The 27,929-nt window shown below is 46.7% G+C and overlaps 4 protein-coding genes across 7 annotated transcripts; 3 read left to right on the plus strand and 1 right to left on the minus strand.

Moving 5' to 3' along the window:
- Positions 1 to 1,960: 1,960 nt before the first annotated feature.
- On the minus strand, positions 1,961 to 3,738 carry LOC120693459 (sex determination protein tasselseed-2). The gene is made up of 3 exons (XM_039976903.1): positions 3,573 to 3,738; positions 3,299 to 3,470; positions 1,961 to 3,153 (listed from the first exon to the last, which is right to left on the minus strand). Exons 2-3 carry the CDS (start codon positions 3,451 to 3,453, stop codon positions 2,322 to 2,324), a joined length of 987 nt encoding a protein of 328 aa, XP_039832837.1. The 5' UTR covers positions 3,454 to 3,470; positions 3,573 to 3,738; the 3' UTR covers positions 1,961 to 2,321.
- Positions 3,739 to 10,503: 6,765 nt separating this feature from the next.
- Positions 10,504 to 16,885, plus strand: LOC120691102 (U2 small nuclear ribonucleoprotein B''-like). Of its 4 annotated transcripts, none has more exons than XM_039974065.1 (6): positions 10,504 to 10,723; positions 11,365 to 11,537; positions 12,267 to 12,360; positions 13,223 to 13,296; positions 16,045 to 16,350; positions 16,471 to 16,885. In XM_039974065.1, exons 1-5 carry the CDS (start codon positions 10,651 to 10,653, stop codon positions 16,324 to 16,326), a joined length of 696 nt encoding a protein of 231 aa, XP_039829999.1. In that variant the 5' UTR covers positions 10,504 to 10,650; the 3' UTR covers positions 16,327 to 16,350; positions 16,471 to 16,885. The 4 variants fall into 4 exon arrangements, with proteins under 4 accessions (XP_039829999.1, XP_039830000.1, XP_039830001.1 ...); XM_039974066.1 differs by having other exon boundaries at positions 16,518 to 16,885; XM_039974067.1 differs by having other exon boundaries at positions 16,539 to 16,885.
- A 1,246-nt stretch (positions 16,886 to 18,131) lies between these two features.
- Positions 18,132 to 24,365, plus strand: LOC120690304 (protein SCAR2-like). The gene is made up of 9 exons (XM_039972902.1): positions 18,132 to 18,633; positions 19,275 to 19,435; positions 19,582 to 19,705; positions 19,794 to 19,923; positions 20,151 to 20,218; positions 20,310 to 23,358; positions 23,438 to 23,521; positions 23,634 to 23,741; positions 23,836 to 24,365. The coding sequence occupies exons 1-9, from the start codon at positions 18,479 to 18,481 to the stop codon at positions 23,878 to 23,880; spliced, it is 3,924 nt and encodes a 1,307-aa protein (XP_039828836.1). The 5' UTR covers positions 18,132 to 18,478; the 3' UTR covers positions 23,881 to 24,365.
- A 770-nt stretch (positions 24,366 to 25,135) lies between these two features.
- LOC120690305 lies at positions 25,136 to 27,633 on the plus strand. The gene is made up of 4 exons (XM_039972903.1): positions 25,136 to 25,580; positions 26,564 to 26,633; positions 26,764 to 26,822; positions 27,296 to 27,633. Exons 1-3 carry the CDS (start codon positions 25,209 to 25,211, stop codon positions 26,796 to 26,798), a joined length of 477 nt encoding a protein of 158 aa, XP_039828837.1. The 5' UTR covers positions 25,136 to 25,208; the 3' UTR covers positions 26,799 to 26,822; positions 27,296 to 27,633.
- The last annotated feature ends 296 nt before the right edge of the window (positions 27,634 to 27,929 follow it).

A 27,929-nucleotide genomic window follows, 5' to 3' on the forward strand; every position in this document is an offset into this window, starting at 1 on the left:
AATCCAGTCCACCCCCTTTCCGTTACCACAATGATATCTTTTTGTCCAGTGGCAAAAACTGGAGTAAAACCTTTTTATCCATCGATTAGTTAGAGAGCTCGTATACCCTTTTTATTCAAAAGGGAAAATTCAATTTACGCTCTCGAATTATAAAAAAATCCAGTTTTCAACATTCAACTATGAAACCGAATAATAGAGATCATCCAACTGTTAAAATCGAGCAAATTTGACCCTTTAAATGATGTGGAGGTGGTTTTTCATTTTATGAGAATTATGAATATTTGAATTTTAAATAAAATATTTATAAGTAATTTGTTTGAAACTAAAAATACAAAATGGGTATAAAAAGTTTTCTAAAAATGTATCATATCTATTGGTACGATACTTGTCAGTTATTTATATCTAATTTTTATGTTCATAATATTTGGTTGCTTGTAGTTATACATGTTATTTTTGAATAATTAAGATTCAAATAGAGCAATAATAAACATCTTACATTTTTAGATTCTGGTACTAATTTATATTTTTCTAATTTGAAATGAATTAGTTTGATTTTTAGATCTAATTAGATTTTTTATTTTTAAAAGATACAAAACTATGTTCGAAACCACTAAAAGGTTAAATTTGCCTGTTTCGATAGTTGGATATCCACTATTATCGAGTTTTATTGTTGAAGGTTTAAAATGAGAGTTTACCGAGATAGTAAATACGACTTTTCCCTTATTCAAACCCTGACGGGCTTCACAGCTTGTCTTGTCTGTGACTAGTCTAAACAGGGCAGCCTGAGCAAGATGTGTCATAGTTCCAGCAGTGCCGCCTTGTCTGTCTCGCTGTTTGTGAAAAGAAAAAAAAAAGCCATCTCCTCCCATGGCATTCTCCGTATCCAAATTAAAATATAGTAAAAAATGACATTTGAATCCGATTTCATCCATATCCGATCCGAATCCATCTTTACTCCTACTTACTACTGCTCCGTTGTCTAGCAGCAAGGCGGGAGCGAACGGGATGGCCACGGCATGCCGAGCACATGCGGCCGCCATGCTCGGAGCCCTGTTGCCGCAGGACGCGGCAGCGCGCAACGAAACCAGCGCGCGGCACGGCTGGTGTGTGCTTGTGTGACCAGAGAGGCAAAGGCAGGACTCAGGAGCCATGCATACTGCTACAGTGCTACGGCGGCCAATTCCAAATGCTTCTTCGAACCCGTCTCGTGTATTTGCTCCCTCGTTATTCCTTTAGAATTTTGATCTGTGGAAAGGAGAAAATTGTTGCTGAAGCTGCAATTTTCAGCAACAATTTTCTTCTTGGTTGACTGGGCCGTGCCGGGTTTCTGCAGCTACAGCCTACAGGTTAACAGATAGGTGGCTGCAGCGTCGGTCGCAGCCGTGTAGGCAAACTGTGCCGCGCAGAGAGGACTTGCCTTTGCGATTGCGCATACGGCATATCTGAAACATTAGTGGGAGCAGTTCGCTTCCCGGATCATCTAATTAATGACAGATGCAGTGACCGGATCGCGCGTTGCGTATCGAGTCGAGGTCCCTACACGGTCGCGGATCTAGAGAAGCCCGCCGTTCGTTTTGTCCAAAAGTCTTTCTTTTCTTTAAGCTACAAAAAGGGTTTCTTTCTTCTTGCCTTTTTCAGTTCTGCAACTGCGACCGGAATCTGTTCTAGCACAAGATTTTCCTGTTCATCTTCGTCATGTACTTACTCATACGCATTTTGTAGGTCTCTTTGGTCCGTTGTTCTTTCGTCTATCTACATTATGAACCTACTACTATATACTCGCTCGCGGATTGGCGGATTGCGATTTGCGAGCAGACAACTAGTGTGCTAGTGTTTCACGCCTACTGAACAGCTAGCCCAACAATTCAGCGCAAACAATCTCAAGTGGACCATAAACATGAGCTCCAATCCAGAGTCCCAGGGCTCAAACTTTTATATGAGTACGGAGTACAGTCCAATCGTACTTATGCTGTTGTATTGTAGTGTTGTTCTTCAATTTTTGTATTGTTGGTCTTTTTCCACGTACACTGTCAGCTACTGCTCATGAATATTTCTACTGGTTTGGTACCACTACAGACAGCGACTGACTATTCAATCATCCAACTGGTTCCTCATTCACATGGCAGGACCACCAGGGGGAAACCAATTCAATGACCACCAAAAATGCAAATGCAATGCTCAAATGTTCAAGCTCGACATTTGTTGATGAATCAATCAACCAAACGAAATCACTTCGAGTACAGCTGCACCGGCTCCTAAATTAACAATCTTTTTTTCTCTCTCTAAGAACTAATTAGCTCTGCAATGGGATGAAATCGCGTTCACAATCCGATGAGGTTTCTCGAGGTGGTGACGCCGCCGTCCACGACGAGGTTGTGGCCGGAGATGTATCTGGACTCGTCGCTGGCCAGGAAGAGGACCGCCTCGGCGATGTCCCTGGGTCTCAGCGTGGTGCCCTTGAGCGTGGCGAGTCCCCTGACCACCTCCTCCATCTTTTCCACCTCCTCGTCGCTGGGAACGGTGATGTCGAGGTCGAGGTCGTCGTCGCCGTGGCCCTGGCGCCAGGCGTTGATGAGCATGGGCGTGGCGACGCCGAAGGGGGAGACGCAGTTGACGCGGATGCCGTGCGCGCCGAGCTCGCAGGCGGCGTTCTTGGTGAGGCCGACGATGGCGTGCTTGGAGGCGGTGTAGGCGTGGGGCCCCAGGCCGCCGAGCACGCCGGCGACGCTGGCGACGGAGACGATGCTCCCCGCGCGGCGGGGCGCCATGGCGAGCGCCGCGTGCTTCATCCCGAGCGCAGCGCCCAGCGCGTTGACGCGGAGCACGCGGTCGAACTCGCCCGCGTCGAAGGATAGGATGCTCTTGGCGGCGCGCGTCTGGCGGCCCAGCACCCCGGCGTTGTTGCAGTAGACGTCGAGGCGGCCGCCGTGGCGCGACAGCGCCCAGTCCACGGCGCGCTGGACGTCCTCCTCCACGGACACGTCGCAGCGCACGAAGCTGGCCTGCGGGCCCAGCGCCGACGCCAGCGCCTCGCCCGCCGCGCCGTCGATGTCCGCGATCACCACCCGGGCCCCGTGCTTGACGAACAGCCGCACGATGGCCTCGCCGATCCCCCGCGCGCCGCCGGTCACAATGGCCACCTTACCCTCCAGCCTGCGCGACAAAAACAGGCCACCGGCATTAGCCACAAGAAGAACTCCAACAAAAACCTGTGCGGGAGGGGGAGGAAAAAGGACGCGGCTGCTACTACTAGCCAAACAGGACGAGACACCGAGGGGAGGACAGAGCAGAGCAGTACCTCTTGGGCATGGGGGTGGGCGCGACGGCGGCGCCATTGCCGTCCCAGGCGTGGTGCGAGGGCGACATGGCGGGCTGGTGCGCGTGCGCCATCTCGGGGCGGAGGGCCAGATTCGGCATGGCCGCCGCCGCGTACGAGGCCAGGCTAGCGTGCATGCCTCTCTCTCTCTCTCTCTCTCTCCTCTCTCTCTCTCTCTCCTCTCTCTCTCTCTCTCTCTCTCTCTCTCTCTCTCTCTCTCTCTCTCTCTCTCTCTCTCTCTCTCTCTCTCTCTCTCGCCGCAGCTCACGGCTCACGCGAGGGGCACAGGAAGCGTGTGCGGGGCGCGCTCCCTCTGCTCTGCTGTGGCCTGGGGAGTGCTTCGCCGGACGGGGGGCTTTCCTACTTATAGCGCCGGGCTGCGAGCGGGCTCGGGCCCCATCCCGTCTCCCCCTCTCCTCTCCCGCGCGATGCGCATTCGTGGACTGACCGGGCAGACGGAGCGGCGGCGTCCGTTGCCGTGAGCCAGCCCGCTCCGCAAGCGGATCCGCGGACCGCGAGATGGGGACGGCCGGACCGGAAGCGCCGAGCTGGGGAGTTCGGTTCCGTGACGTCGCGAGCGGCCCAGCTGGCCGCGGGTGTGATGCTGGCGGCTGCGCGTCACATGGTCGGGCGCGGCGCTGCTGCTTGCTTGACCGCGCCGCGCGTGCGGCGGCAGCCAGGTCGGCGCCGTGCTGGCTGGCCTCCAGCCAGGACAGGTGGATCTGCATGCGTGCTCGGACTGGAACTCGATCATCGGCGGAAGTGTTCTGTTCTGTTCTGGCGTGGAGTCCTCGCTTACCTCACGCGTGACCAGCTCGGATTGAACTTGAACCCAGCAGGGTTGAGGCAGGCAGACGAGTTGACCAGCAACAGCTGCTGACAAGAAAAAAAGAAAAGAAAAGGAGCGGTGGACGGTCAGCAGCACTTGCCTTTTTGAACCGGACAAATGGAGCGAGAGAAAGGGGCTTGGTCAACTCCCTGCTAAGCGAGGTCCCTCTGCATACGAGGAGGTCTCGACGTTACTGCAGACTGCAGTTGGGTAGGTGCCGACAGGAGGGTGTTAGTTCAACGATGCTGATTGTGTGCGAACTCTTCCTAGAGTCCAGAGGTCCAGTCGATCCAATTCCAAGCTGTTTCGTCTTTGATCTCTTCTGAATATACTAACACTGGGGTTCGGAATAATGGTCCTCGATGCATGGAAGTCAAATTTATAAGGGGGTACGTGCCTTGCTACGTAAAGGTGCTTCGTGGGGAGTTCTAGCTTGCCAAGACAACTAGGCAAGTGATTCGACTTGGACTTAGCACCACGTACCAATTGATTTCATATTCGTTCATGGGCTTCCTTGCTCGTCACTGCAGATTACGCATTCAAGTTTGGCCACAAACGCTTTTTGTACAGGACACCCCTGACAGTAGTGCTTAATTCCAACCCCAAAAACCAAACAGTCCCATCATACACACGGGAACGGACTAGCCGTCGAACCAAGACCATAGCAAACGATCGCAGCTGCTAAAAAAAAGTCAAAAGGGAAAATGATGCTCTCGCCCGCAGCAGCAGCCACGAAGCCCCCTCTCATCTCCGGAGCTGGCAGAAGGCGCGGAGCCGGGGGAAAAAAAAGTCGGAACTGATTTGTTCTGCCCTTTTGGGTCCACACCTAAACAACTGACCAAATCTTGGCCTCACCTAAACCCCTTTGAATGGGCGACCTGATAACGGCTTCCGGGTCGTGCTTTGTACACACACAGCTGTGCTTTGTACCCCTGCAGTGTTTATTTTTGCCTGGTTGGGGATTTGGGGTACCCATCAGCAGAGAAAAAGTAGTGACATGGTGCGCGCGTCATCACGTTCCCGACAGGGGAAGTGAGGTTAGTTTGGGGATTTTACCTAATTACTGAGAGATAAAGCGACACTTCTTCTGGGTATAAGACAGCTAAGCAGTATCTCATCTGAAGATAAAATAGTGATTGGGTTCGATGATGAGCCTCTCTATACCACGTACTCCTGTCAAAAAACAAAGCATGCAACACTCGCGCACATTAAAGAAAAAACCGTGAATATATATGTACTGCATTATTGCCCCCCCCCCAAACGATCGAGTCCGGTATTAGCTTAACTAATCAGGCATCGGAGCCAAAAGAGTAGTGTCTTGGGAGAAACGGAGAGGCCCAAATGCACGGAGGTTAGCTGCACGGCGCGCTGCGTGGTGCTTGTAAACTAATGCAGCTCGCCGTCAGTTCCGATCGGGAGCTAGGGCTAGGGCTAGGCTAGCCATGTGTCCGGATGCAACCGAGCTACGCCAAGCCATGCACGCATGGCTACGGGGGATCCGGCATTGTTAGGCCGGCCGCCGAGGAGGAGAGCTGGCTGGCAGCGGCAATCGACATCTGATCGTCATCTGCTAGCTGGTCCAGTCGGGATGATTGGCGTCACCGCGGCAAAGACGTGTAAAGTGCAATTTTCTTTTTTGAGGAACTTGTAGTACAATTGTACACCGGCAATAATATATACTGTTGCAACCTTTTTTTTTGCATTTCGATATGATTATATTGGCGACACTTTCTGCCAGTACTTATCATCTACAAACAGAGCCCGAAGCAGAGATGTCTGGGGGAGAATCGAAGTAGCTGGGGAACAGATCGAAGATTGATCATCTAAAAACTTGTAGTAGGATCGTATGATCACCCGTGCGAGTCACGGCCTAATTAACAAGTAGATCTTCGGTGGATCTGTATCCCAAGTCGGTACTATAATACTGTACGGTCAGATTTGATTTCACACTATATTGCAATCCGATCTAACGCATCATCACGTACTGAATGGTTAGCTGAGAGCAACTCCAGCCGGGCCCTTAAATGAGACTCTATCTCTTGTTTTAGTCTCTCAATAAAAAAAACATCTCCAACCGGGCCCCTATACGAACCCCCATTTTGGGGAGGCCACTAAATTTTGGTCCAGAGTCTCTAGAACTGGAGGCCCTCTAAATTTAGTCACCCTGCTGGAGTTTGAAGCCCCTAAATTTTTATAGGCTGGCTCCTAAAAGCAATATAGGGGCTCAAATTTAGTCTCTCCGCTGGAGTTGCTCTGAAACACATAAAGTTGACAAAATTAATTTCCAGGCTGGCGCTGTTGTGACATGATAAAACAACAGGGGGCAGGAAAGATTTGAGACGCACTATATCAAATGATACTGCTAACTAGGAGTATACCTATATACCTGAATAATTACAACTTACCTACAACTACAAGGACCGTGAAAAACAGCTAATGTGTTTGGATAGGCAATGCGAGGCACACTGCAATATTAAAGAGCAGCAAACTAGCTATTTCAACTTATACCTCAGCGAAACATATTTGTTGGAATAATATGAATTGGTTCAATAATTAATTTTGAACTCCCCCTGATTCTATGATGTACTTATTTATATTCGTTCATAGGGGGACGGATTATGCGTCTAAGAGTATAAAAGTTTATTTTCAACAAGTTCCGCACTCTTACTACTTGAGTTTTTCTTCAAAGACTTTTTTGAACAATTTTTTCTTCAAGAACTTGGACCCAAGGTATACATTCAAAGACATTCTCATGAAACCTTTTGTGCATATATTCGTTGTGTTCGCTTGGCTGTAGCTGATGGCTGGTGGTAGCTGGTGGCCGGTGTTGATTTAGTATGAGAGAACAATGCTGCTGGCTGGTTGGCTAACAAGCCAAGCGAACACAGCGATTATTAAAAACTAATATTCATACATTTTTATTAGAAAAAATTCTAGAGGAAGTCGCCACCAGGAAGGCTAATAGCGTGCATGGATCAACTAGCCGGCGCCCAGCCGCGGAAGTAATTAAAGAGGGCATGAGACTAATGAGGTTTAACAATCAACATCATTCTTTCATGCATAATATTAAGCTGAACACGTACATATTCATTCACCGATTCGGTTCGATCGAGTCAAAATAAAATCTTCCTTTTTTACTAGCACACCCGCACGGCGAAGTTTGAATTATCGAGCATATAGGTGTGGTCGTGTGGATGAATCCAATTCCGGGCATGCATCCATCCAGACGCTCGGTTTGGAAGTCTCGTAGCAGGCTGCTTGCCTTTCGGCCCTTTACACGCATGGCTTGGGCTGTAAGTTTATGACCTTGACCTGCCTCGCTCGACGACGACTGCTGCGTTGACTGGGCCGGTCAAAGGTCAGAACCCTAAAAGGCTTCCGAGCCTTCTAGAAGGTGGAGTAAAGAAGCAGGGTCATTAGACTCGCCCAACAACAAACCACTGCCCATGCGCCGTCACTCTATCACTCTATCAGGCCCGTCCTGTGCTATGCGATCATCCACCATTAATGTGTCCCGTTTCGAGCTCCTCTGATGGCAGCTTGGCAACGCCCTCGTCGGTTTGACTCGCCGCGCGCGTTCCGCCAGGCTGACGTGTTTTAGTTTTATTCTGGAACGCAGCGAATTGCAGTCAGAATTCGAGCGAGGACGAAGCGCGTTATCATTTCCTACCGAGGTTGGGTTTAGTTCGCGAAAAAGTTTAGATTTTAATATTGTAGCAAGTTTTATTATTATTTGACAATTAATATTCAATCATGAACTAATTAAATTTAAAAGATTTATCTCGTATGAAACAGTTAAACTGTGTAATTAGTTATTTCTTTCAATTTTTAATGCTCTATACATGTATTTGAAAACTCGATGTGGCGAGTACCATAGAAATTTTTTTGGGAACTAAATATGATCCAATTTCCTACCAACTCCAGGGCCAGCGCAATCCCGGTCCTCATGATGCACCCTGCTAAAAGGCCCGCCCGTGCTACGCCAAAAGGCTAGAGAGCGCAAGTGCGCAACTAGCCACGCAACTGGGTTCTAATCAACGTCCCCTCGAGCTAATCAGACGCTCGGAGGGCAGCGCTGTGCCGCCGGCCGCCGCCCCTCCTTATCCTGGCTTAAACATAGCAACCCCACTAGACCCACTTGCGCGGCTCGGACACTTGCGCTGCCGTTTTCCTGGAAGCGGAAGTGGCGCTGTCCCGGAGGTGATCTCAGCGTCAGGAGGTCTTTGCGAGATCGGGCCAGAGAACCAACGGCCCCGGCAGCAAAAGCTAGCGAGATTGGGCACGGACGGAGAGCAGCAACTTGGGCGCTAGACAATGCTGGTTGCTGGGATGCCAAAAGGAAAGGGGCGGGTGCGCAGATCACTAGATTAGCCGGCCGGCAGTGCAACTGGGGAGGCTGCTGCATTGATGCCCTGCTGGGGCGCTGTATTATTCCAAGCCGAGTGGGCAGGCAGCAAGTGTTGTTTAGTTTGGCGCTGCGATTCCGAGCAGAGCGGAGGAGAAAAATAAAATATAGAAATAAAACAAGCCAGCTTTCAAGCGATCCAGGGCGGAGTGATGCGGCGGCAAATCGCAACAGCGCAGCGGCAGTTCCCTTCAAATTTGGCTGCCGTTCTGTTCGGGTCAATTCACTCAACTGGCCGATTTCTGGTAGCGACCCCATCAATCCGTTGGCAAACGCCTGGTCACACAGGCAGCCGCACCATACAGCCTCTCGAGTCTCATCTGAGCTCACGACGGGCCTAGGAGTACACTCTTGACGCAGTACAAACTGGATATTTTTTTATTGAGACCCAGTAGAAACTGGCCTCTTCGTTTCCCCTAAGCAACAGCAGCATCGTTGGTCACTAGGCGCAATGCCAAAACCGGATGACAGCTAGCGCTCAAAACCACTGCCACTGCCACCACCGCCGTATCCAGTATTCAGGCCCCGTTTAGTTCCCAAAAATTTTCACCCAAAAATTTTCATCTCCCCTTTGAACACATATATGAAGCACTAAATATAATTAAATAATAAAACTAATTACACAGTTTGGATGTACACGACGAGACAAATCTTTTGAGTCTAATTAGGGCATGATTAGCCATAAGTGCTACAGTAACCCACATGTGCTAATGATGCGGTCAAAGGCCTTAAAAGATTCGTCTTACGGTTTCCAAGTGAGTTCTGAAATTAGTTTTCTAATTAGTGTTCGAAAAGCCCTTCCGACATCTGGTCAAACACTGATGTGACACCCAAAAATTTTTGTTTTTGAACTAAACTCCCCCTCAGGGTCCCAAATTACAATTTACAACCAACTTGCGCAGCTGCATGCAGAACCGAGCCGCTGTCCTTTTACGGTAAGCGGAAGTGGCGCTGTCAGGGCGATCTTTGGGCTCCAGCAGTCCAGCTTAACGGGCCCGACAGCTATAGCCGAGAAGATTAAGCGGAGCAGCCCTTCATTTTTTTTATTAGGGAATCAAGCAAGCAGAGCAACTTGGGCACCAATCTCCAAACCACGCGATCGCGATGCAACCATCCAAGAGAATGAAGATAAGAGAGACACCCTGCTCTCTGTCTCACTGTCTGACCCCCGTTGTTCAGGGATCTCGGAGGGCTTACGTGGCGCGATTCCGTCTTGGATAGGCAACCAAATACAAACCGTTCCAGGGAACCAGGCTGCATGGGTGGATCCGGGAGCACTTCAACTCCACTTGGACGGGTAGATGCTCTGTTTGGGTGGCAAACGCCTGGTCAGCTAGGCACCCTACACACAGCCTCTCCGCTAATGAGTAGTAGCCTTTTGATGCAGCAGAAGGTTGGAATCGTGCATTCGTGCTGGTCGTTCTGTGAGCTTACGGCGGACTTGTTTCATGGAAACAAGACAAGATGGGGCGCTTCAACTTCAGAGGAGGACTGTAGGAGGACAAGTTTTCCTCGGTTTTACACCTGCCGGGATTTTCTTCAGATACTTGACTTAGCGAAAATGGAGGAAATAAAGAGCATGAGGCCGGCAGGACGCAAAGTCTAAGAAAATTGAGGCTGTGGGGACGAAAGTAGCTGAAATAAAGTCAAAGCTTCATACAGCAAGGGACTGAATCAACTTTCAAACGCAGAGAGTTTCGCAAGACAAGCCGTCATCAATGATTTTTTTTTTTTGAGGGGGAGTCGTCATCGATGAACGATGATGCACTGTTTCAGGCTTTCAGCAACCCAAACTGCAATCGGGCTTCAAAAGCCCGCTTTATGGTGAAGTATTATACCGCCGCAGGTTGTCTGAAGCCCAGAGCCCAAACATATCGCAACGGCCCATCTATTCGCCGTACTCGGACTTTCGAGCCGGCCCCCGGGAGCGGGGGGGAGAGAACTCAGAAGAAGATCCAGGAAACAAAACACGCTCTCGCCCCGTCCCCCTCGTCCAGAACTTCCAGGCCCGCCGAAACCACCCGCGCTCGTCTCTGCCCTCTCCCTGCCTTCGTCTCCGTCTTCGGCGGCGCGGCGGCGGCAGCCGCGGAGGAGGAGGAGATGCTGTCCGGTGACATCCCCCCGAACCAGACCATTTACGTCAACAACCTCAACGAGAAGGTCAAGAAAGAAGGTACCGCCCTCCCCGGCCTCCAGGCGCCGAATTCCTCATAAAACCCTAAGTTCCCGATCTGGGTATTTGCTCGTCGCCGCGTCGCTGTAGACTCGGTTGGCGCTCTCGCGTGTTCTCTAGGTAGATGAGCGCTGAATGTTTTGGAATTTGGGCTGTAGCAGAGTAGGAAATTCGCTAGGTTTTGAACTCATTTCGTGCTTTAACTGTAGCTCACTGGAACCTGGCTAAGTCACTTACTCACTTGTAACTATCAGGGAATAATACCCCCATGCTGTGCGCCTCACAAAACTTTAGTGGCGTATTCTAGTGCGATTTATTCACAGGCTCCCGAGAAATTTTGATAAGATTACCACCTTTGGCATCACATCATCATCATGGCATAGTGACCCTGCTCAAAGGTCGGGGTTTAGTGTTGATTGTACTGGGAGTCGTATTTGTGGCTGAGTAATATCGTTGCAAAGAGTCCAAAACCTCCTAAATGTGTTCAGGAATGCCTTATCTTAATGTCATGTTTTGTTTTGGCCGTTTGATCCTACGCAGTTATAATTCACATGACCTTGGTTTTATTTTGTTTAATTTATTTATGTTTGTGCATCATTTTGGCTGTTTCGTACTCCAATGTATGATTATCTTCGCTGCAGAGTTGAAGAGGTCACTTTATGCCCTGTGCTCACAGTATGGAAGGATACTGGATGTGGTGGCCTTGAAAACTCAAAAACTGAGGGGGCAAGCATGGGTGGTGTTTAGCGAAATTACAGCTGCTACCAATGCTTTCCGGGGATTGCAAGACTTTGATTTCTACGGCAAAAAAATGGTATTGCGTGTTCATCTTAGTTGACCTTTTCCACTCCTCTTATCTTGTCACGCTGTTCATGTCATGAGATGTACAGTAGATGTGTTGTTCTCTTATCCTGTCATTTGGTTTGTATGTAGAGTATAGCAATATCGTACTTTGAGTATTGAGCCAAACAATTAGTACAGGTTATAGGCCCGAACAAGTTTAACATTTTGCAATTTGCTCGGGGAATTATTGCACAGCCTTCGTCTCATCAACATGTGGTCCCAGCAGCCATATGTTGCTGAAACACGTGGCACATCGTAACTGCTCATTATTGAAGCGGAAAAGGCTTACATATCTCAACTCAATACTCTTAGTGATTTTTTGGTGTCATGAAGTGATGTGGATAACATGCTTTAGTGAATTTTTGGTGTCATGGAGTGATGTGGATAGCATGCTTTCTTCATATTATTGGACCAGCACACATCTTTGTTTTAATTCTACAGGAAATACACTCAGTTCATGCAATATCTTATCTAAATGTTAAACAACAAACCCTGGTCTACCACTACTTGAACAGTATCTTGCTTATTTACTTTTTAGGTGAAATGGATCTCTCTCTCTCTCTCTCTCTCTCTCTCTCTCTCACTCTTCTTACCCGGTAGATGCACAATTTTAAGAAGAAATCAGGCATGGAGGCTTAATAGTGGTGTGCTGTGAAATGTGTTGTTTCAGAACTAACTTCTAAATTTTTCTGCAATGCAGCAAGTCCAATATGCAAAAACAAAATCTGACTGTATTGCAAAAGAAGATGGTACTTATGCTCCTAAGGAGAAAAGAAAGAAGCAGGAGGAGAAAGGTAATTCTAATTGCATGCTTCAGCCATCGTTTCCTTGATATGGTTTATGCAACAAGTCTGGTCTTCTAAGTGATCAACAATCCTAGTGCATACATTAGCTTAGTACAGAAATGAATTCTTCACTAGTTTAAGCTGGCACTATGTTTGTCTTCAACGTTAGGGCATGTACATTTAAACACATAATGACCTTTGGGGTTTAAGGTTTTCGACATCTCTTATGGATATAGTTCCCTTGTATGTGATTGCCAGCTGCTAATATGCTGTGTATTGTTTCGAGAAGTCAGGAGAATATACAATGTTCATGAATGCGTCAATTTTATCAATGATCTAAACATAAAATTGACCCTTTTTGTTTGTTTGTTTGTGAGATAGTAAACTACACCGTATGTCCTTGAAGTTATGTTTATCTATCTCATTGTCTAAATTTACACCCCTCCATTTTTAGTCCCTAACTTGTAAAAGTAATTAACTTAGGTCCCATCTTATCATTGCAACTATGTAAATCAAATGAGTTTATGCCAAAAGGCCTTTAATACCATAGCAATTTTAGGGAATAGGGACCTTAATAGTTAATACACAAGGATGACCCCTTTTGTTTTGTATATTGGACTCTGTTTTTATTGCATAGGAAATTAGGAACGTGGTTGGGCAACTAGCTACTATTTGGACAAAAGGAAGCTATTGCATCCTATTTCTGTCGTTATCCTTCAGATATTGAACTTGTCTCATCCGTCTGGCATGGCTCTACTTTTAATTTACGGTTTCAGAACTAAATTTTATTGTCTTCTATTTTTTGCATTTTGGAGTTTTGGAAAATGCGCACTCACTATTTTTCCGTACTTGTTTCTTGTTTCCTTTTTAGCTGCTGAGAAAAAACGACAAGCAGAAGAGGCACAAGAATCTGGTCCCAATGCTTCTACTCAAAGCAATGGAACTGTAAGCTTGCTCCTGCTTTAAAAGCTCTATTTCCTTTGTCTGCTACTTCATTATTTAATCAGGCTTGTCTTGGTGCTTGTACAACAGTTGTGTGACTGCAATACAGAATTTTGCCTATCCTACCAGACCACCAGCCTATCCTTACCTCATGCATCTTGGTGGTGCTTTTGAATACAAAGTTTAGATTTTGTGCTTTTTTTCATCTATTTTGTGCAAGCTAACACAAGAAGGTCATCATGGCTTCTTTATGTGAATTGTTACCGAATAAGAACTAAGTAGGCTGCATACAAATTTGTCATAAGTCTTCTATTGCTCATTACTTTTTTAAATGTCTGCTAGTGATTGGACTAGGGCTACCATTATTCTGTTAGTGATAATAATGGCTTTCCAACATACCTGAATGGGTTTACTAGACTATATGGTACCCTTTTAGTGGCTATGTGCAACTCTAAAGCTTAACAGCATCTGACTATGTTCAAGCATTTCTTAGTCATTAAACTGGTCACTGTAATGGTCATATGTCAACTTTATTTGGTTTTGACATTGAGAATTGTTTACTGTTGCATACTTGTCTAAAAGTGCTCACCTTCTAGAATCCAGAAAGGTTCTTTGACAATACATAACTCAGGCACTCTGTAGTCTTTTTAAGCCGAACTGCTCTGAACGAGCAATTTAGCTGCTTTGCATTAGGTTGTACTTGACAGCTAAGATACTTATCAGTTATTACTGCTGTTGTTCCATTCTGCTTGCAGTAGTTTATTTTGTCCTTCTGGCTTGGCTATATGTTTTTTTTGAAAGAAAATCAAAGTTTTTTTTCTCTCGAACGTGAGAAACTCAAAGTGGAACAATATCCTTTTTCTTAATAGGTTAGCAGTACTTTTTTACTTCCAGAAATTTTCAGTCCTACCTCCTGCCACCTGGAAACTCTCATGAGTACATACTTGCTACTGATTGAGTGTGATTAGGGCAGTCCCAACCCTCGACCTCAGCTGGTGTCCATAGCATTAACTAGTATGCCACGTAAGCAAAAATCTGATGTGGCAAGAAAATTAATGAGGAGAGAAGGGAAAACGACAAGAAACTGAGTCGCATGCAGGAAACGGTTTCGGCTCCGTATCCAATGCACAGCGCGTGTTGGGAAACCTCCCGTTTCGGGCCCACCACCGGATTCCTCCAAGCTCGCGCAATCAACCCTCACCATTGTTGTGCCCCTTGCCGGCCGGAGCTCGTGTCCACCCCAGCATGCCCTTTCAGCCCGCCGTAGTTCAGCAGCTGCCCTGCTGCCGGCCGGCCGCCGTTGATCTTGTTGCTCTCTTTGTTGCCACAGCTCACCGTCGACCTCGCGGTGCCCTCAAGTTCGTCTCCCACAATGGGCAGCATACAAGGGAGCGCCGGAAGCCGATGCGGGCTTGCGACGCAGCTGCACATCCGCAGCGCCACCCTGCGTGCTGCAGCCGCGACCTGCGCATCTGCAGCTTGGCCGCCATGGTCTGCATGGAGCTCGTCGCTGCTTGGCTGCCGGCCTGCACTGACCTTGCTGCTCGCACAGAGCTCATTGCTTCCACTCGGCTGCATTCACGCGACTCCAATTCGTGCTGCTCTTGGTCCTAAGTGAGGAAGATCCAATTCATGATTTCGGAGTTTGGCGTGCTGCAGCTGCTAGATTTTGTGAATTGCTCTGCTATTGCTTAATGGAGCAGATCAACGGAGAAGGAAGAAGACGTGCTGCTGGTTGCTGCTGTTCGGATTTGGAAAGAGGAAAGGGAGAGATCGATGGAGAGAGGATTGAGGATGGTTGTGCTTCTTGTTTTTTTTTTTGCCGATTAGAAAGAAGAAGAGGGAAGAAATGAGGAGCTGCTAGTTTGCTTCACGCGCACCAAGAAATTAGGGACCCACCTTAGGAAACTATGGGTTGGAGGATGAAGTTTCCAAAGGAAATATGTTGCTGACATGGCACATAGACACTACCTATGGACACCATGGGTTGGGACTGCCCTTAGGTTGTAGTTTAAATATGTAGGCATACATGTTAGGCCACTGTACATAAAGTTATCAAACATCAGGATAGAGGGGATGTTAGATGGGATTCCCAGGAAAAAAATTGGAGCAGAGAGGAGCAGATCTATCCAAAGGTCAATTTAGCTTTAGCAGTGACAATGCGAATACCAATGGTATCTTTGAAAGACTCAAAGGCATCACTGTAAGTTTTGTGAATTATATGTCTACATCCCAAAATTTTCCATGAGAGGTGATTGGCTACGAATTTGAGCAATTGACATTGGGGGGAAAAACTATCGTCTGCGCTTAAAACCGAAGTGTTTGTTACCTACTCTTAGAGTGGGACTCTAGTCTAAGAAGACTCTTGCGTTTCCATATTTAATTCTGTTTGGTATATCAGCTCAGCTCACCAGTATTCTGATTCAATATTTTCTCCCATCTAGCCTACAAGAATGAGTACTATCAAGCTCATGGTAATGTGACCCTTCATCTTACATGATGTGGATTTGATGGGAGATTAGTTAGTGAGATATCATATCCTTCTCATGGTCCAATAATCTTCCTGAATGAAGTCATCTTCAAGTACAATGTATGAATGTGTGTCAATTGAAACACGCTCTAGTGTACTTACTAGGTTTAGATTATCATCTCGCCTGCATGAATTTCAACTAATGAGATGTTGATGGTAATGTGCTAGTTTCTTGTGCCTAGTAATTGTTTGATCGAGCTGCTTTGACAACTTGTATGCAGGGATACCAAGCCTCTCGCCTGGGCAAGGTCTCTCAAGAGCATCTTCCTCCCAACAACATCCTCTTCATCCAGAACTTGCCGGATCAGACCACAAGCATGATGCTCCAGATCCTGTTCCAACAGTACCCTGGCTTCCGGGAAGTGCGGATGATCGAAGCCAAGCCAGGCATCGCTTTCGTGGAGTTTGAGGACGACAGCCAGTCCCATATCGCGATGCAGGCCCTCCAGGGCTTCAAGATCACCCCAGAGAACCCCATGGCTATATCCTACGCCAAAAAATGAGAAGCGCCCGAAACCCCTGTACTCGTAAGATCTTTTTCCGCTCCGCCTGTCGGAATCAACCTGCAGTACCAGCTTTCCGACCGTGTATTTTTGGAAAGAACTCGCTTAATTTAGAAGTTTTAACTCTTTCCACTTTTAAATCAGGTTTGGTCCTCAGTCTTTATGCTCACCCTGCCTTTCTGCTCGTCAAGTCTGGTATTGTGCCTGTGTAGGCGGCGGCTTCATCATCTGCCGGACTGCCGCCAGCAGTCGCAGTAGAATCTTGACGTGTCATGGGCGCGTCCCCCTCCCTTGACGGCAAAGAGAAAATGATGCCCCTATACTCCCTGGTCAAGAAGATGAGCGAGGTGTATGTGCCATAGTATATTTGCCCGAATCAGAGGTGTCGCCTCCAAGTAGTTGCGGGCATGATTGTTGAACAAGTATTTCCGTAGTGGGATGGTAGGTTTCGTGGCTCCCTTTTCTAATGGGAGGCGTGCGGCCTTCTCCTCCCTACTATTTGGGTCCTCAATTAGCCCCCCTGTTTGGTGTGCGTATGAGTAGCTTTGAAGTCCTTGAACGTACGTGCGCGCGCATGCGTGCGTGTCCACGCGAAGCCATGCATCGGCGTGGTGCTCGTTCGTTGGCTGATGCGGCGGCCCTTGTGTTGTGTAGTGTAGTGTAGCTGGTGTGGTCGTAGTCGTAGCCCTTGGTCCGTTGCTTTTTGTGGGTGCACGTCTCTTGGTCGTAGTCGCATGCGTGCGTGTCCACGCGAAGCTATGCTATGCTATACTGTACAGTCCTGTCTGGTCGGGAATTGGCATAGGTGGCCGGTGGGGTTGGGTTGAGTTTTTGTAGAGGGTCTGCCTGTCGCTGGTCCTGAGCGCCGTATCGCTGTGGCAAACCAAGCTGGAAATCTTGTAGCTTGTGGGTTTGTGATGAATAGTGATATTGTCGTGTAACGGACGGGGGAGATCATGTGATTATGGACTATGGAGAGTGCCTTTGAGGATTCGCTTCTTGACCAGAGAGGGGTACGGTTGGGTAATTTGGAGTCATATATACTCTCTTCTTCATGTCATCAAAGGTAAAACGGCAGTAAGAGAGTTTTTCGAGGTCACACGTTGTAGGGTTTTCGAGTAAATGCCGCACCCTCTGAAGGGAAAAGAAAAAGGGGAGAGTAAATGCCGCGCAGCACCGTGTCATGGCGAAGATGTGCATGGAAAGGCCCGGATCGGTAGTTATAACTGCTCGCTGGTTAGACCCCTCAGGAGGATGGGGATGTTTCTTCATAAAATACTGAGGTGTGTCTACTACTGACATTCTGACAAGCAGAAAGTAAGCGATTTCCCTCGCAAAAAAAGAAGAGGGGGTAAACGTAAGCAGTTTCTTGGCCGTATCCTCACCCGTGACATTGGAAAGGGAGGGGTATGGAAGAAGGTGGGAGAGATATATAAAAAAGAGCGCGACGATGGTGTCGCTGCTGCAGGCCTGCCAGTACGATGAGGCGATGATGACACCTGTGTTGCCATGGCCACGGCACGCTCGATCCTGTCGCGTTTCACTTCGAATCATTCCCGAGCGCAGCGGTTCATGAGAATTTTAACCTTGCGGTCCGAGTCAGGTTCACTAATTTTAACCGCCGCACGTACGCACGGGCGGGCGCGGCAGTAAATGGGCACGCGATCACAGGCTTCGTTATCGAGGTCACATGCACTACGCCGAAGGTCTGGTGGACCCCTGCATTCGGTGGGGGGCACCCGGTCCCACCCGATCGACTCGTCCTCCCCCCCAGCCAAGGAGGGACGAAGCGACCAGCCGAGCACAAACAAAATTCGAGACGCGAAACTAACCTCCACAACTCCTCCCCTCCCCCTTCTCATGTTGACGCCCCTGCAGGTACTACGAGACAGCGAGCGGGAGGAGGAAGAAACAAAAGGCCGTCCTACTCCTGCCGCCGCGAGGCAACCACCACCACCACCACCACCACGCCGATCTGCCGAGACTTGAATTGGCGAGGACAAAAGTGTGAGGGCAGGATCTTTGCAAGGCCGTGCACTCCTGCCCGCGCCGCAGCCGGGATCGGTGGCCGGAGAAAGAAAGCTGCCACGGCAGCGGGCGGCGGCAGCAGGAACAGCAAGGAGGAGCAGAGGCGCCTCAAGGATTGCGGGCAATGCCCCTGTCGCGGCACACGGTCGGGAGCGAGTACGCGCTCGGCGGCCGCGACCTCTACCGCACGGCCGACCAGCACGACCCGGAGGCCGTCCTCGATGGCGTCGCCATGGCCGGCCTCGTCGGCGTCCTCCGCCAGCTCGGCGACCTCGCCGAGTACGTGCGCCGCACCCTCTCACGCCCTCTCCGCTCTCCATGATTGTCCTTGCCTCGTCTTTGTTATTTGGTTTGGCTTCATACTTGCATTCGGTTCGAGCCGTCTTCTTTTTCCCTGGGCGAGTAACGGGTTCGTTCTTGGTGGCATGCATTAGGAATTGTTGCGTCATGATTCCTGGGTCAATCGCATTTGTTTGGGCTTTGTTCGTAGTAGATCACCTAATGCTTTTGTTATGAGCAAAATGGTAGGTTTTTCGAATCTCTTTTCCTTTTTGACAAAAGACGGTAGGTGATTGACGTATCAGGCGTTTGATTTTAACGTAATTTGGCCTGTTGATGGTCCTAGCTCAGCGACACGGACCATAATTCTGTTATCGCTTTATTTCATAATTGTGATCAAGCGCTTCCTTGCCATCATCGCTGTTCTTTTTTTTTTAAAAAAAAAAATCTTCTATGGAAGAAAGCTCTGATGGTTTCTGGCACCTGAAGATTGAAGCAAGGAAAAGTACAGGTTCTCATCTAAGCGACCAAAGTTTGACCACCATGAATGGAGGAATCCGTATTTGACACAATTTTTTTTTGAAAGATCGTATTTGACACAAATTCATACTGTGACAAATGATTCCATTGCATGCCTGCAGATTTGCTGCGCAGGTGTTCCATGGTCTGTATGATGAGGTGATGAGCACGTCTGCGCGAGGGCACGGCCTCATGCTCCGGGTGCAGCAGCTGGAGGCAGAGCTGCCACTGCTGGAGACAGAATCCTGCCAGAGGGACTACCTATACATAGCTTCTAACAGGGGTGGGTTCCATACTTCCATACAAGTACAAGCTTCTCTTTCACAGCTCATCCTTCACTAACTCACAGTTTTCAGAAAAAAAATAAGATATATTTTTTGTTCACCAATTTTACAAAGCCGCCTTTTGGTACTTTGGTCTCTTTTGCAGGGGTTGATTGGCATTCCAATCCAAGGGTGGAGCATGGGGTTGTGACAAGAGGCGACATGCCTCGCTTCATCATGACGTCCATCAAGCACTGCCGCGGGCCTCCCAAACTGTTCATGCTTGACAAGTATGTGCGATGAGCTACATCACTAGCGAGTTATGGATACTGAAGGCTTGGATTATAAATGACGGTTGCAGTATTGTTCGACTCACAGGTATGATATCGGTGGCGAGGGGGCGTGCTTGAAGAGATACACTGACCCGTCATTCTTCAAGACGGATTCGGCATGTTCTAACTTGCTGCAGGAAGGGATCCAAAGTGAGAGAAGACCTCTGAAAGCCATGGTAATAAACACTTTCAAAGTGCTGTCAACTGTCATCACCAGTTCATATGTAGTCTAGTAAACGTGTGCACTGTAGCTCTTCTTGAGGAATTTTGATAGATCCGGTGTAAGCTGGAAACCAACAGACTGAATATTTAGGATACAATCAGCTCCACCAAAGGAGAATGACTCTGTTCGACTGAACTTCAGTGATAGGAACATTCAAATTATTTTGTTCCACACTTGCAGGAGATCAGGCCTAACCTTCAGAATTGTGAGATTTTCCAATCCCCAAATGCAGCCGACACTGACTCCAAGTACTGTTCCTAAACTCTTTGAAGTGTATCAATAGTATGCTCTGCTAACTTTCCTTTTCTTCTAAAAACGTTACTCCGTATATCTCTGTAGACTGGAGGCTGGTTTGTCCGGCGAAGCTATGGAAGAAATTCCTACGAACCGCAGACGACTGAAGTACCGCCAACGAAATGGATCTGTATTCCAAAGCTTCAGCCTACATATGCAGAATCTGTATGAAAAGGCTTCATCAGAGGAGAAACCCCCCACACTTGACCAATCAGAAGCGCGTATCTCCGAGATTGATTCGCCTCACTCAAACACTGAAGAGAGAGACATTATGGTAGACACGTCCATCAGCATGGACAAAGTCAATGCCACTATTCGCAAGAACAGACCGATTTCTGAAGAAGCCCTATCACGTTCTTCAGATGCTCGGTCAGCAGGAAGCAGCAAGGGATACAACTCCGAAGTTGATATCTACGTGGACGCACTGACCACGATGGATTCTGAAGCAGAGACAGATGCAGATCACAGAGATCATGCCTTTGCTCGGATGGATTCAGACAAGACATGCTCCGACGCTCAAAATGCTAGATTGTCCAGGTCTAGCAGCTTCGAGAAGAAAGACTGGTCAGATGTTGCGTCAGGAAACAGAGATATAAGTAACCAGCATGAAGAAGAAGCTATTGTCTCGACACCACCGATCAAACCAATTGTTGGTGAACATGAGAGGACTAGCTCGTTGGAGGAACTGTTTGAGCGAGAAAAGTCGGCTTCTTGGGATCACGAGAGGAGTAGTTCTTTGGAGGAATTGCTCACCGAAGATTTCCATGCTTCAGAATCTGGCGTAAGAGAGCAAGCTACTGAAGAAACATGCTGCAATGGCAGTGTCACCAATGCTGCATCAAATGGCACACAAGATATTATAAGGAAGAGCAAGGAAGCCAAGGAGAATTCCAGCATCGCAACCATTTCGTTCAAGAAAATAGCAAGCAAGAGGTCCAAGTATGTCGGTGGCATGGAGCTGATTGCTTCAAAAGTTGGCATTCTGCCAAGGAAACTCTCCAAGAAGCATGACCCTTTCTCTGATTCCCTCCGGACCATGGCGAAGCAACTGCTTGAGCTGAAGTATGAGGGCACTCAAGACAGTGACTTATATGACTTCGAAGCAAATGGCGAGGGATGCGATGTCAAGTACCTGGAAATGTATGATTCTCCTCTTGAAATTAAGGAGAGTGCTGTGCACAAAATTCCTTCAGACTCACCCCATGATGATGTGGGCTCAAGAAGATGCCAGCAGGAAGAATTGAACCATGAGTCAGAGCATGATGTTCCACCTACTGACAGTCCACATGATTCAGTCCCTGATGATGGAAATGTATTTCAGGACTCCAACATTGTCTCTTTGACAGGCATCATTACATCACCCAGTTCCCAAGAGGAAGAAGGATGTGCAAGTACTGCACCTGATGAGCATTCATCTACTGGAGTGCTCACCCATATCTTGGAACATGCTCATGAAAAGTTTGAGGAAGTGACTGAGGACACTGATAATGATGTCATTTCAGAAAATGCTTCTGATACGGGTGACGACTTGAAAGAAGCCGGCACTTACACAGAGCTGATGAATGAGGAAGAAGGGGAAGAAAGCAATAAATCTGATGCATATGTATTGGATGATGAAACTGCTGAGTACATAGAAGAGCAAGCAATTTCAGATGGTATGAACTCCTCACCGGTTTCATCCAAGAAATCTGATGATCCTTGCCGGATAACTCCAGTAACTCTTTCAGATGAAGATGACACGGTGGCATGTAAGGTCACCGACAACTACACCCCTGAAGTGGAGCATATGACACTGTCAGAAACATTGACGGATACTGTTGTATCTAAGGTAGTAACCAAGTCAGAAATTGACAGAGAAGGTGTCATGCCAGATGATAAGCAGTACTATTTACATCCAGAATCTACTTGTGGACAAGACGCAGTTATCAGCAGCTCCGAAATTATTGTACAAAACGGTCAAGGGTCGCTGCGCAGCTCATCCATGGTGGCTGTAACTCCAGAACTAATGGTAAACACCGAGGAAAATCATGAATTGCATCCAGTTGTGCATCAAGAAACACCTAATTCGTGCAACAGCAGAACTGAAGCTTTTGGAGATCCACCAGGTCCTTACGCCAGAAATATTGCTCCACCAATCATTTCAAGCTTTGATTGGATGCTCAATGGTGCAATGCAGCAGTCATTGAATGTCCTTCCTGCTCAACCAACTTATGGAAGTGCACAAGAAAATGGTTCTTCTGAAGATACACCGCCGCTTCCACCTCTTCCACCGGTGCAGTGGCGAACAAACAAGCTTCAGTTGGGGTCATCACCTTTATCTGCGAAGATTGGGCGACCACCAAGGCCAAAACCTCCAGTAAAACACCAAGAAAGCGAGGGGAACTCTTCGCTGGATAAAATAAATGAAATTGCTGAAATTCTTCAGGAAAATAGTCTGCGTATAGGCTCCAGTTCACAGAATGAAATTTTGCAGGCAATGGTTCCTGATGATCATGATAGAAATCAATTACTTGATCGGGATTCTCAAGAAAATCACTGCCAAGGAGATAAAGAGTATGGTGTTGAGGTTTCTAATCTGCTTTCCTCGTCAGAAAGCGAATGTGTGGCAGAAGTTGCTCCTGTAAGAAGTGAAAATCTGCACACTTCTCAGTTACATGAGCTTATAGTAATTCCTGAAGAAGCATGGTCAGGTTTTGGTAATATAAAATTTATACCAGAACAAGAAGGAAACCACCAAGTAAGCAATGGAGTTTATGATTGCAGTGGCTTGTACACTGCTGGTTTGTCAGCACAAAAGACAAAAGATAAGCATGAAACGGTTATTGATTATAAGGTTAAGGAATTCTCGGCTACAGGCGGCAACAAAGTTGCAGATTCAGGAGAAAACAAATCAAATAGTGCTCCTAAACAGGATAATGTGCTGAATCCTGACTTGACAGCACCACAGGAAAAAGGTGAACATGGTGATTCTGATGACAAGGCAAGGGAGTTTTCTTCTGCATTAGAAGAGGAGCTGGCAAAATCACCAACTCATCCAGTGCCAAAACCACCTAGATATCCTCTACTTCCCGTTACTTCTCATGACAGAAGCATGGTAAGATTACTTCATAACTTGCTTTAAATCATTTTAACTTATTCACCTGATCAGATATTTTCCTTTAAATTCTTTTCAGCTAAGAAAGGCTCCAGCTTTGGTTCAGCCTTCAAGTAAGCTTTCAGATGAGAAGAACACAATTCTGGAGGAGATAAAGAACAAGGTAAGAGTTGAAGGCTACATCTAAGTCAAATGATAACCATTATAGTGTTTTTTTAAAGGGAATACGATCAAAGCATGCTTAATGTGCCTCAAACCGATGTTACTTGTTTCAGTCTTTCAACTTGAAGCCTGTTCTTGCAAAGAGACCAAGTGTGATGGGTGGTCCAAGAACGAACTTACAAGTGGTGGCCATCATCGAGAGAGCCCACGCGATTCGCCAGGTTATTTTAAGACGTTCCACATCTTTCTATAATTTCATTCGATCATAGCTGCATCACCTACGACTAAATGGCGATTCATTCTTGTAAGAAACAGGCTGTTGCTGATGACGAGGACGAGGACAGCTGGAGTGATGAGTAGCTGGTTCCTCTGAGAAATCTGGCTCCTGACGATACATGCTTCACATGTGTTGTGCTGACCCAAGCATTTCTACTCCTATTCTTGCATGGAGGCATGAAGCAAAAGATGAAATGGAGTCAAGGTTTCATCATGCCAAAACAGTTGGTCTGGACCAAGCAAAGCTCATGGCAAGGATGCCAGGAAATGGAGCAAGCAACGCAGAAGTGTGTGCCTATCTACTAGTAGTGCCTGTTACATTCTGAAGCGCATCATATGTTTATTTATCTTTCGATGCGCTAGCTTCCTGAAAATCTGATGCTGGGTGAGGATTGTATATTTGTAGTAGGACTAGTCACTAGTGTGATTTTTTTTAAAAAAAATCTTGATGAGTGTACAGAAAGAAGCATGAGTGTTGGGCTGTCGTATACAAATGTGAAGCAGCTAGACCAAGCAACTTCAGTGTACAGATCATCTGAATCAGGCAATGGCTATCTGAGATTATGAGAGCATCAGCAGTGGTTGGATGAAAAAAAGCGAATCATCCGTGACACGTGGTATTGTTGAATGATAAAAAAAACTTGCTCTAGGATATTCTCTCTCCAATGGGTCCCACCACAGAATTAAATAACAAGAGAAAACAGTGATGCACTGATTTCATTTACTATCGGCGTCTCTCATGAACAGGCCTCTCCTGCAGCCAAAATAATATTCTATGCTCTTGCATCGACTCCTAAATGGGAGTCGAATTCTTTTCTCACCTGCTCATGCATCGAATACTCCAGTAGTTGAGTCGGTATGTTTCGGCTCCAGGTCAGCACATGATTCGCTTTTCATCGCCACTGGAGAAGCCCTGAGGCGAGTTGCAGCGGCGCATCAATTTGAGGTGCAAGCCGTGCAGGAAATGTGGAGTGTGCATAAAGATGCAACCTTCAAGTATTGTTTACTTGAACCAATCTTGATTGATGTGTAGTAGACTAGTAGTTACAATTTAGGAATTTATGTGGGTAAAAGATCGCAAAGCTATGCATTTTCACAAACCATTTAGACAGTATACACTTTAGTTTTTTTGGCAGTTATTTTTTTTAAAAAAATGACATGTCTTTACCACACCGGTTACTTTGGTCAGCGGCCATTCCCATCCTAGAAATCGAAAAGGCAAAAGCCAAAGAAAGAAAAAAAAAAAGAAGAAAATAGTTTTTGAAGGCTACCACTATATTCCAGCTCTTCCCTTCGGCGCCCCTTAACTTTTCCACCTTCGGCAACAGAGGACACCTCCTTTTCGCACAAAAGCCCCTCACAATCCTCCCAAATCCGCCTCCACTCCTCGCTCAAGAACCCCCCGCCTTTGCATGGGCAAGCGCCTGCAGGCCGCCGCCGTAGCCGCCGCCGCGGTCCGCTCCTACGCCCGCAGCCTCCGCTCCCCCTCCTCCGCCGCCGGGAAGGTAGCGAATACGCCGCCCGCCCCGCTGGATACGCCCAGGAACTCCGCCGCCGCCGCCGCTGCGGCGGCCAGCTCCGGGCGCGCCGAGGTGCGTGATTTGGCGGCGGCGTGCGGGCTCCAGGAGGACGAGAGGGTGCCGCTCGCGGAGGTGGTGTCGGACTGCACGAGGCGGTGGTTCCAGGACGCGCTCAAGGAGGCGCGCGCCGGCGACGCCAGCATGCAGGTGCTTGTCGGCCAGATGTACCGCAGTGGATACGGCGTCAACAAGAACGAGCACAAGGTGAGCAGTTTGTTCGGATTCCGAAGTGAAAAGAGTTGAATAGATCATTGGCCTCCGGGCATGTCAGCTGGTGAATTTTGAGTGGTTTCACTTCGGATCGTGGTTAGGACTTCATAGCTTTAATGGATTCCGCATCATAATTCTTATGTGATCTTTCCTAGGTTTCCTTTGTGACCTTTCATGAATCTAGGTGGGGTTTGCTGTTGCAACACTTGCCAGTGGGGAGATAGGTTTAATCGAATTTGTGTGTTTACTGGTGTACGTACTGGTTGATTAGCAAGCAATTATGAACTACGATTATTAGCAGAAAAGAATAGAAAGGAATTAAGCTGTGATCTGTGAATCTTAATATTTCCTGCTTAGACAGCTGTGATTATTAGTTTGGGGACATGTAGAATATACACAGCAGATTCATCACAACATGTTCCACTGCAATTTGTTGATAAAAGTACAAATTGCCTTTTTCGTTTGTGCTAATCTTGCTGTTAAGATGCTAAAAGTGGTACCGGCTGGTAATTCCTTTTTTGAACAGTACTACTTTCTTGTTATCATATTTTCTGTTCTTTACATTTACATTCTAGAGCTAAAAAAGTGTAAAGTAAATAGTATTCTTAGAACAGAGGAGAGATGTGAAAGACCACCTTGCATTTGTCATGGACCGTGTGATAAAAATTGAATGCTAGGTGCACAAAGAGGTGCTCATGTAAAAACTGAAATTAAAAGGTCGCAAGAATGGATTGACCGTATCAATCCACCTAAATTCTATCGTGCACTGGAATTGGGAATTGGTTTCCCAACAGCACATAATAGGTTCAGAATCTGATGGGTGGGATATATGTGCTGTTTGATAAATGAAAAGTAATGAGGAAAAGTCTTATCATTGAGCTTTTTTTTTCCTGGAGGTTCCGAGTTCTTATATTTGATTCTGTGATGGTTTATGTTGTAGCATTATAAAAGTTTGACTGACCAACACCATCATATAGGCAAGAGTTTGGATGGAGAAAGCATCAAGATATCGATCTACAGTCTGGAAAGTTAGCAATAAACGCCCAGGTTTTCAGCCATGTTCCACCTTCATTTCATCTTTTCCAGGGCTCTTTGATGTCTTCATCTTGCCAGCAACTGTATAGATGCATGTGATCTTCTACTATTTTGCTATATCTGACATGTTCTTATTTTGCAGGTTACAATGCTAGTGACTCGGACTCAGCTTCTTGATAGTTATTAATCCATTTATTGGGGGTAAGTTTTTCCAGGACACTAACAATCATAATTGAGTCACTTAATTGAAAACATATTTGTTAGTTCATTAGTATGCTATATTTTTGGCTGGTAAGCATTTTCAATAGACAGCACGATCAAGAACATATGATAGCTTGTTATAAGATCTTTTCTATGTCCCATGTATTTGTTTAGTCATTTTTTTCTGTCAGTTAATTTTCCTTGTTAATGATCAAGGTTCAGGGGTTCTACAAAATTGTTCTAATATGTGATCAGAGTAACTCCTATCTCAGCAAAAGTAACAAACCTACAAAGATCTGGAATGCATAACTTTACTTTTCCTCTGTTCCCGTGAAACTTTACCATTTTCTTTAAAGTTTAGAATCTGTTCTAACCGAGAAAGTCAAAGTCTGTATATGAATTGATCTTTGTTTCTATGCTTTATCATGCCTTATATCAGCAATATAAAACCCAGAAATCCTTTTACTTTGCAGTGACTCCAAAACCAGTGAAGCAACACAAACTACTGCTTGAAGCTTCAGATATGCAGTTCTGTTGAAGAATCCGTGCGTTGTCCCTGATACTTATCATGCTCGTTAGATATTAATGTGGTGTTTTTGGTTTCTATCTTTTCTTTTTCTTTTTTTTTCACTACACTGTATTGTGTCAAATCTGCTTGTCATATGAAATGTACAATTCTCAGAATGGGTTTACACTGAACATACCACGAGCAGGATATTCTATTGCATGTCTTGCCACTAGTACATGTGCATCATCAGAGATATTGATCATATTCAAATATACCGGAATTTTGAATTGACTTGTGGCTAAAGATTGGCACATTTCATGCCCTGATACTCGAATGTCTTCCGCTCAATGTTACAATAGAAGTGCAGATGACCTCATGGCATGCTCTTAGTTCTTACTGGTATTCTGAAGCTTATCAATCAAGTGATAACATGTCTTGCGAGTCCGGCAAATCTTTTGATCTGTAGTACTAATTAATCTATAAAACGCCAGGTTTGCAGTCGTTCTTAACCTATGGATCATGTGGTTCCAATGTCATCACTCTTCCTTCTAGAAAGTTAAGAGCTCCAATTGATACTAATTTTGAGACTCCAATCACTT

Source organism: Panicum virgatum, chromosome 9N, assembly GCF_016808335.1.
Source record: "Panicum virgatum strain AP13 chromosome 9N, P.virgatum_v5, whole genome shotgun sequence".
Taxonomy (NCBI): Eukaryota; Viridiplantae; Streptophyta; class Magnoliopsida; order Poales; family Poaceae; genus Panicum; species Panicum virgatum.

What these genes read in the sequence shown, in the direction of transcription:
- LOC120691102 (XM_039974065.1), top strand. Translation starts at nt 10,651, where the DNA reads ATGCTGTCCGGTGACATCCCCCCGAACCAGACCATTTACGTCAACAAC. An exon ending in ATTTCTACGGCAAAAAAATG is followed by an intron (nt 11,538 to 12,266) that starts GTATTGCGTGTT and finishes TCTGCAATGCAG; the next exon opens with CAAGTCCAATATGCAAAAAC. An exon ending in CTACTCAAAGCAATGGAACT is followed by an intron (nt 13,297 to 16,044) that starts GTAAGCTTGCTC and finishes ACTTGTATGCAG; the next exon opens with GGATACCAAGCCTCTCGCCT.
- LOC120690304 (XM_039972902.1), top strand. Translation starts at nt 18,479, where the DNA reads ATGCCCCTGTCGCGGCACACGGTCGGGAGCGAGTACGCGCTCGGCGGC. An exon ending in CAGCTCGGCGACCTCGCCGA is followed by an intron (nt 18,634 to 19,274) that starts GTACGTGCGCCG and finishes GCATGCCTGCAG; the next exon opens with ATTTGCTGCGCAGGTGTTCC. An exon ending in GAAGACCTCTGAAAGCCATG is followed by an intron (nt 19,924 to 20,150) that starts GTAATAAACACT and finishes CCACACTTGCAG; the next exon opens with GAGATCAGGCCTAACCTTCA.
- LOC120693459 (XM_039976903.1), bottom strand. Translation starts at nt 3,453, where the DNA reads ATGCACGCTAGCCTGGCCTCGTACGCGGCGGCGGCCATGCCGAATCTG. An exon ending in CCCACCCCCATGCCCAAGAG is followed by an intron (nt 3,154 to 3,298) that starts GTACTGCTCTGC and finishes TTTGTCGCGCAG; the next exon opens with GCTGGAGGGTAAGGTGGCCA.
- LOC120690305 (XM_039972903.1), top strand. Translation starts at nt 25,209, where the DNA reads ATGGGCAAGCGCCTGCAGGCCGCCGCCGTAGCCGCCGCCGCGGTCCGC. An exon ending in TCAACAAGAACGAGCACAAG is followed by an intron (nt 25,581 to 26,563) that starts GTGAGCAGTTTG and finishes ACCATCATATAG; the next exon opens with GCAAGAGTTTGGATGGAGAA. An exon ending in AGTTAGCAATAAACGCCCAG is followed by an intron (nt 26,634 to 26,763) that starts GTTTTCAGCCAT and finishes CTTATTTTGCAG; the next exon opens with GTTACAATGCTAGTGACTCG.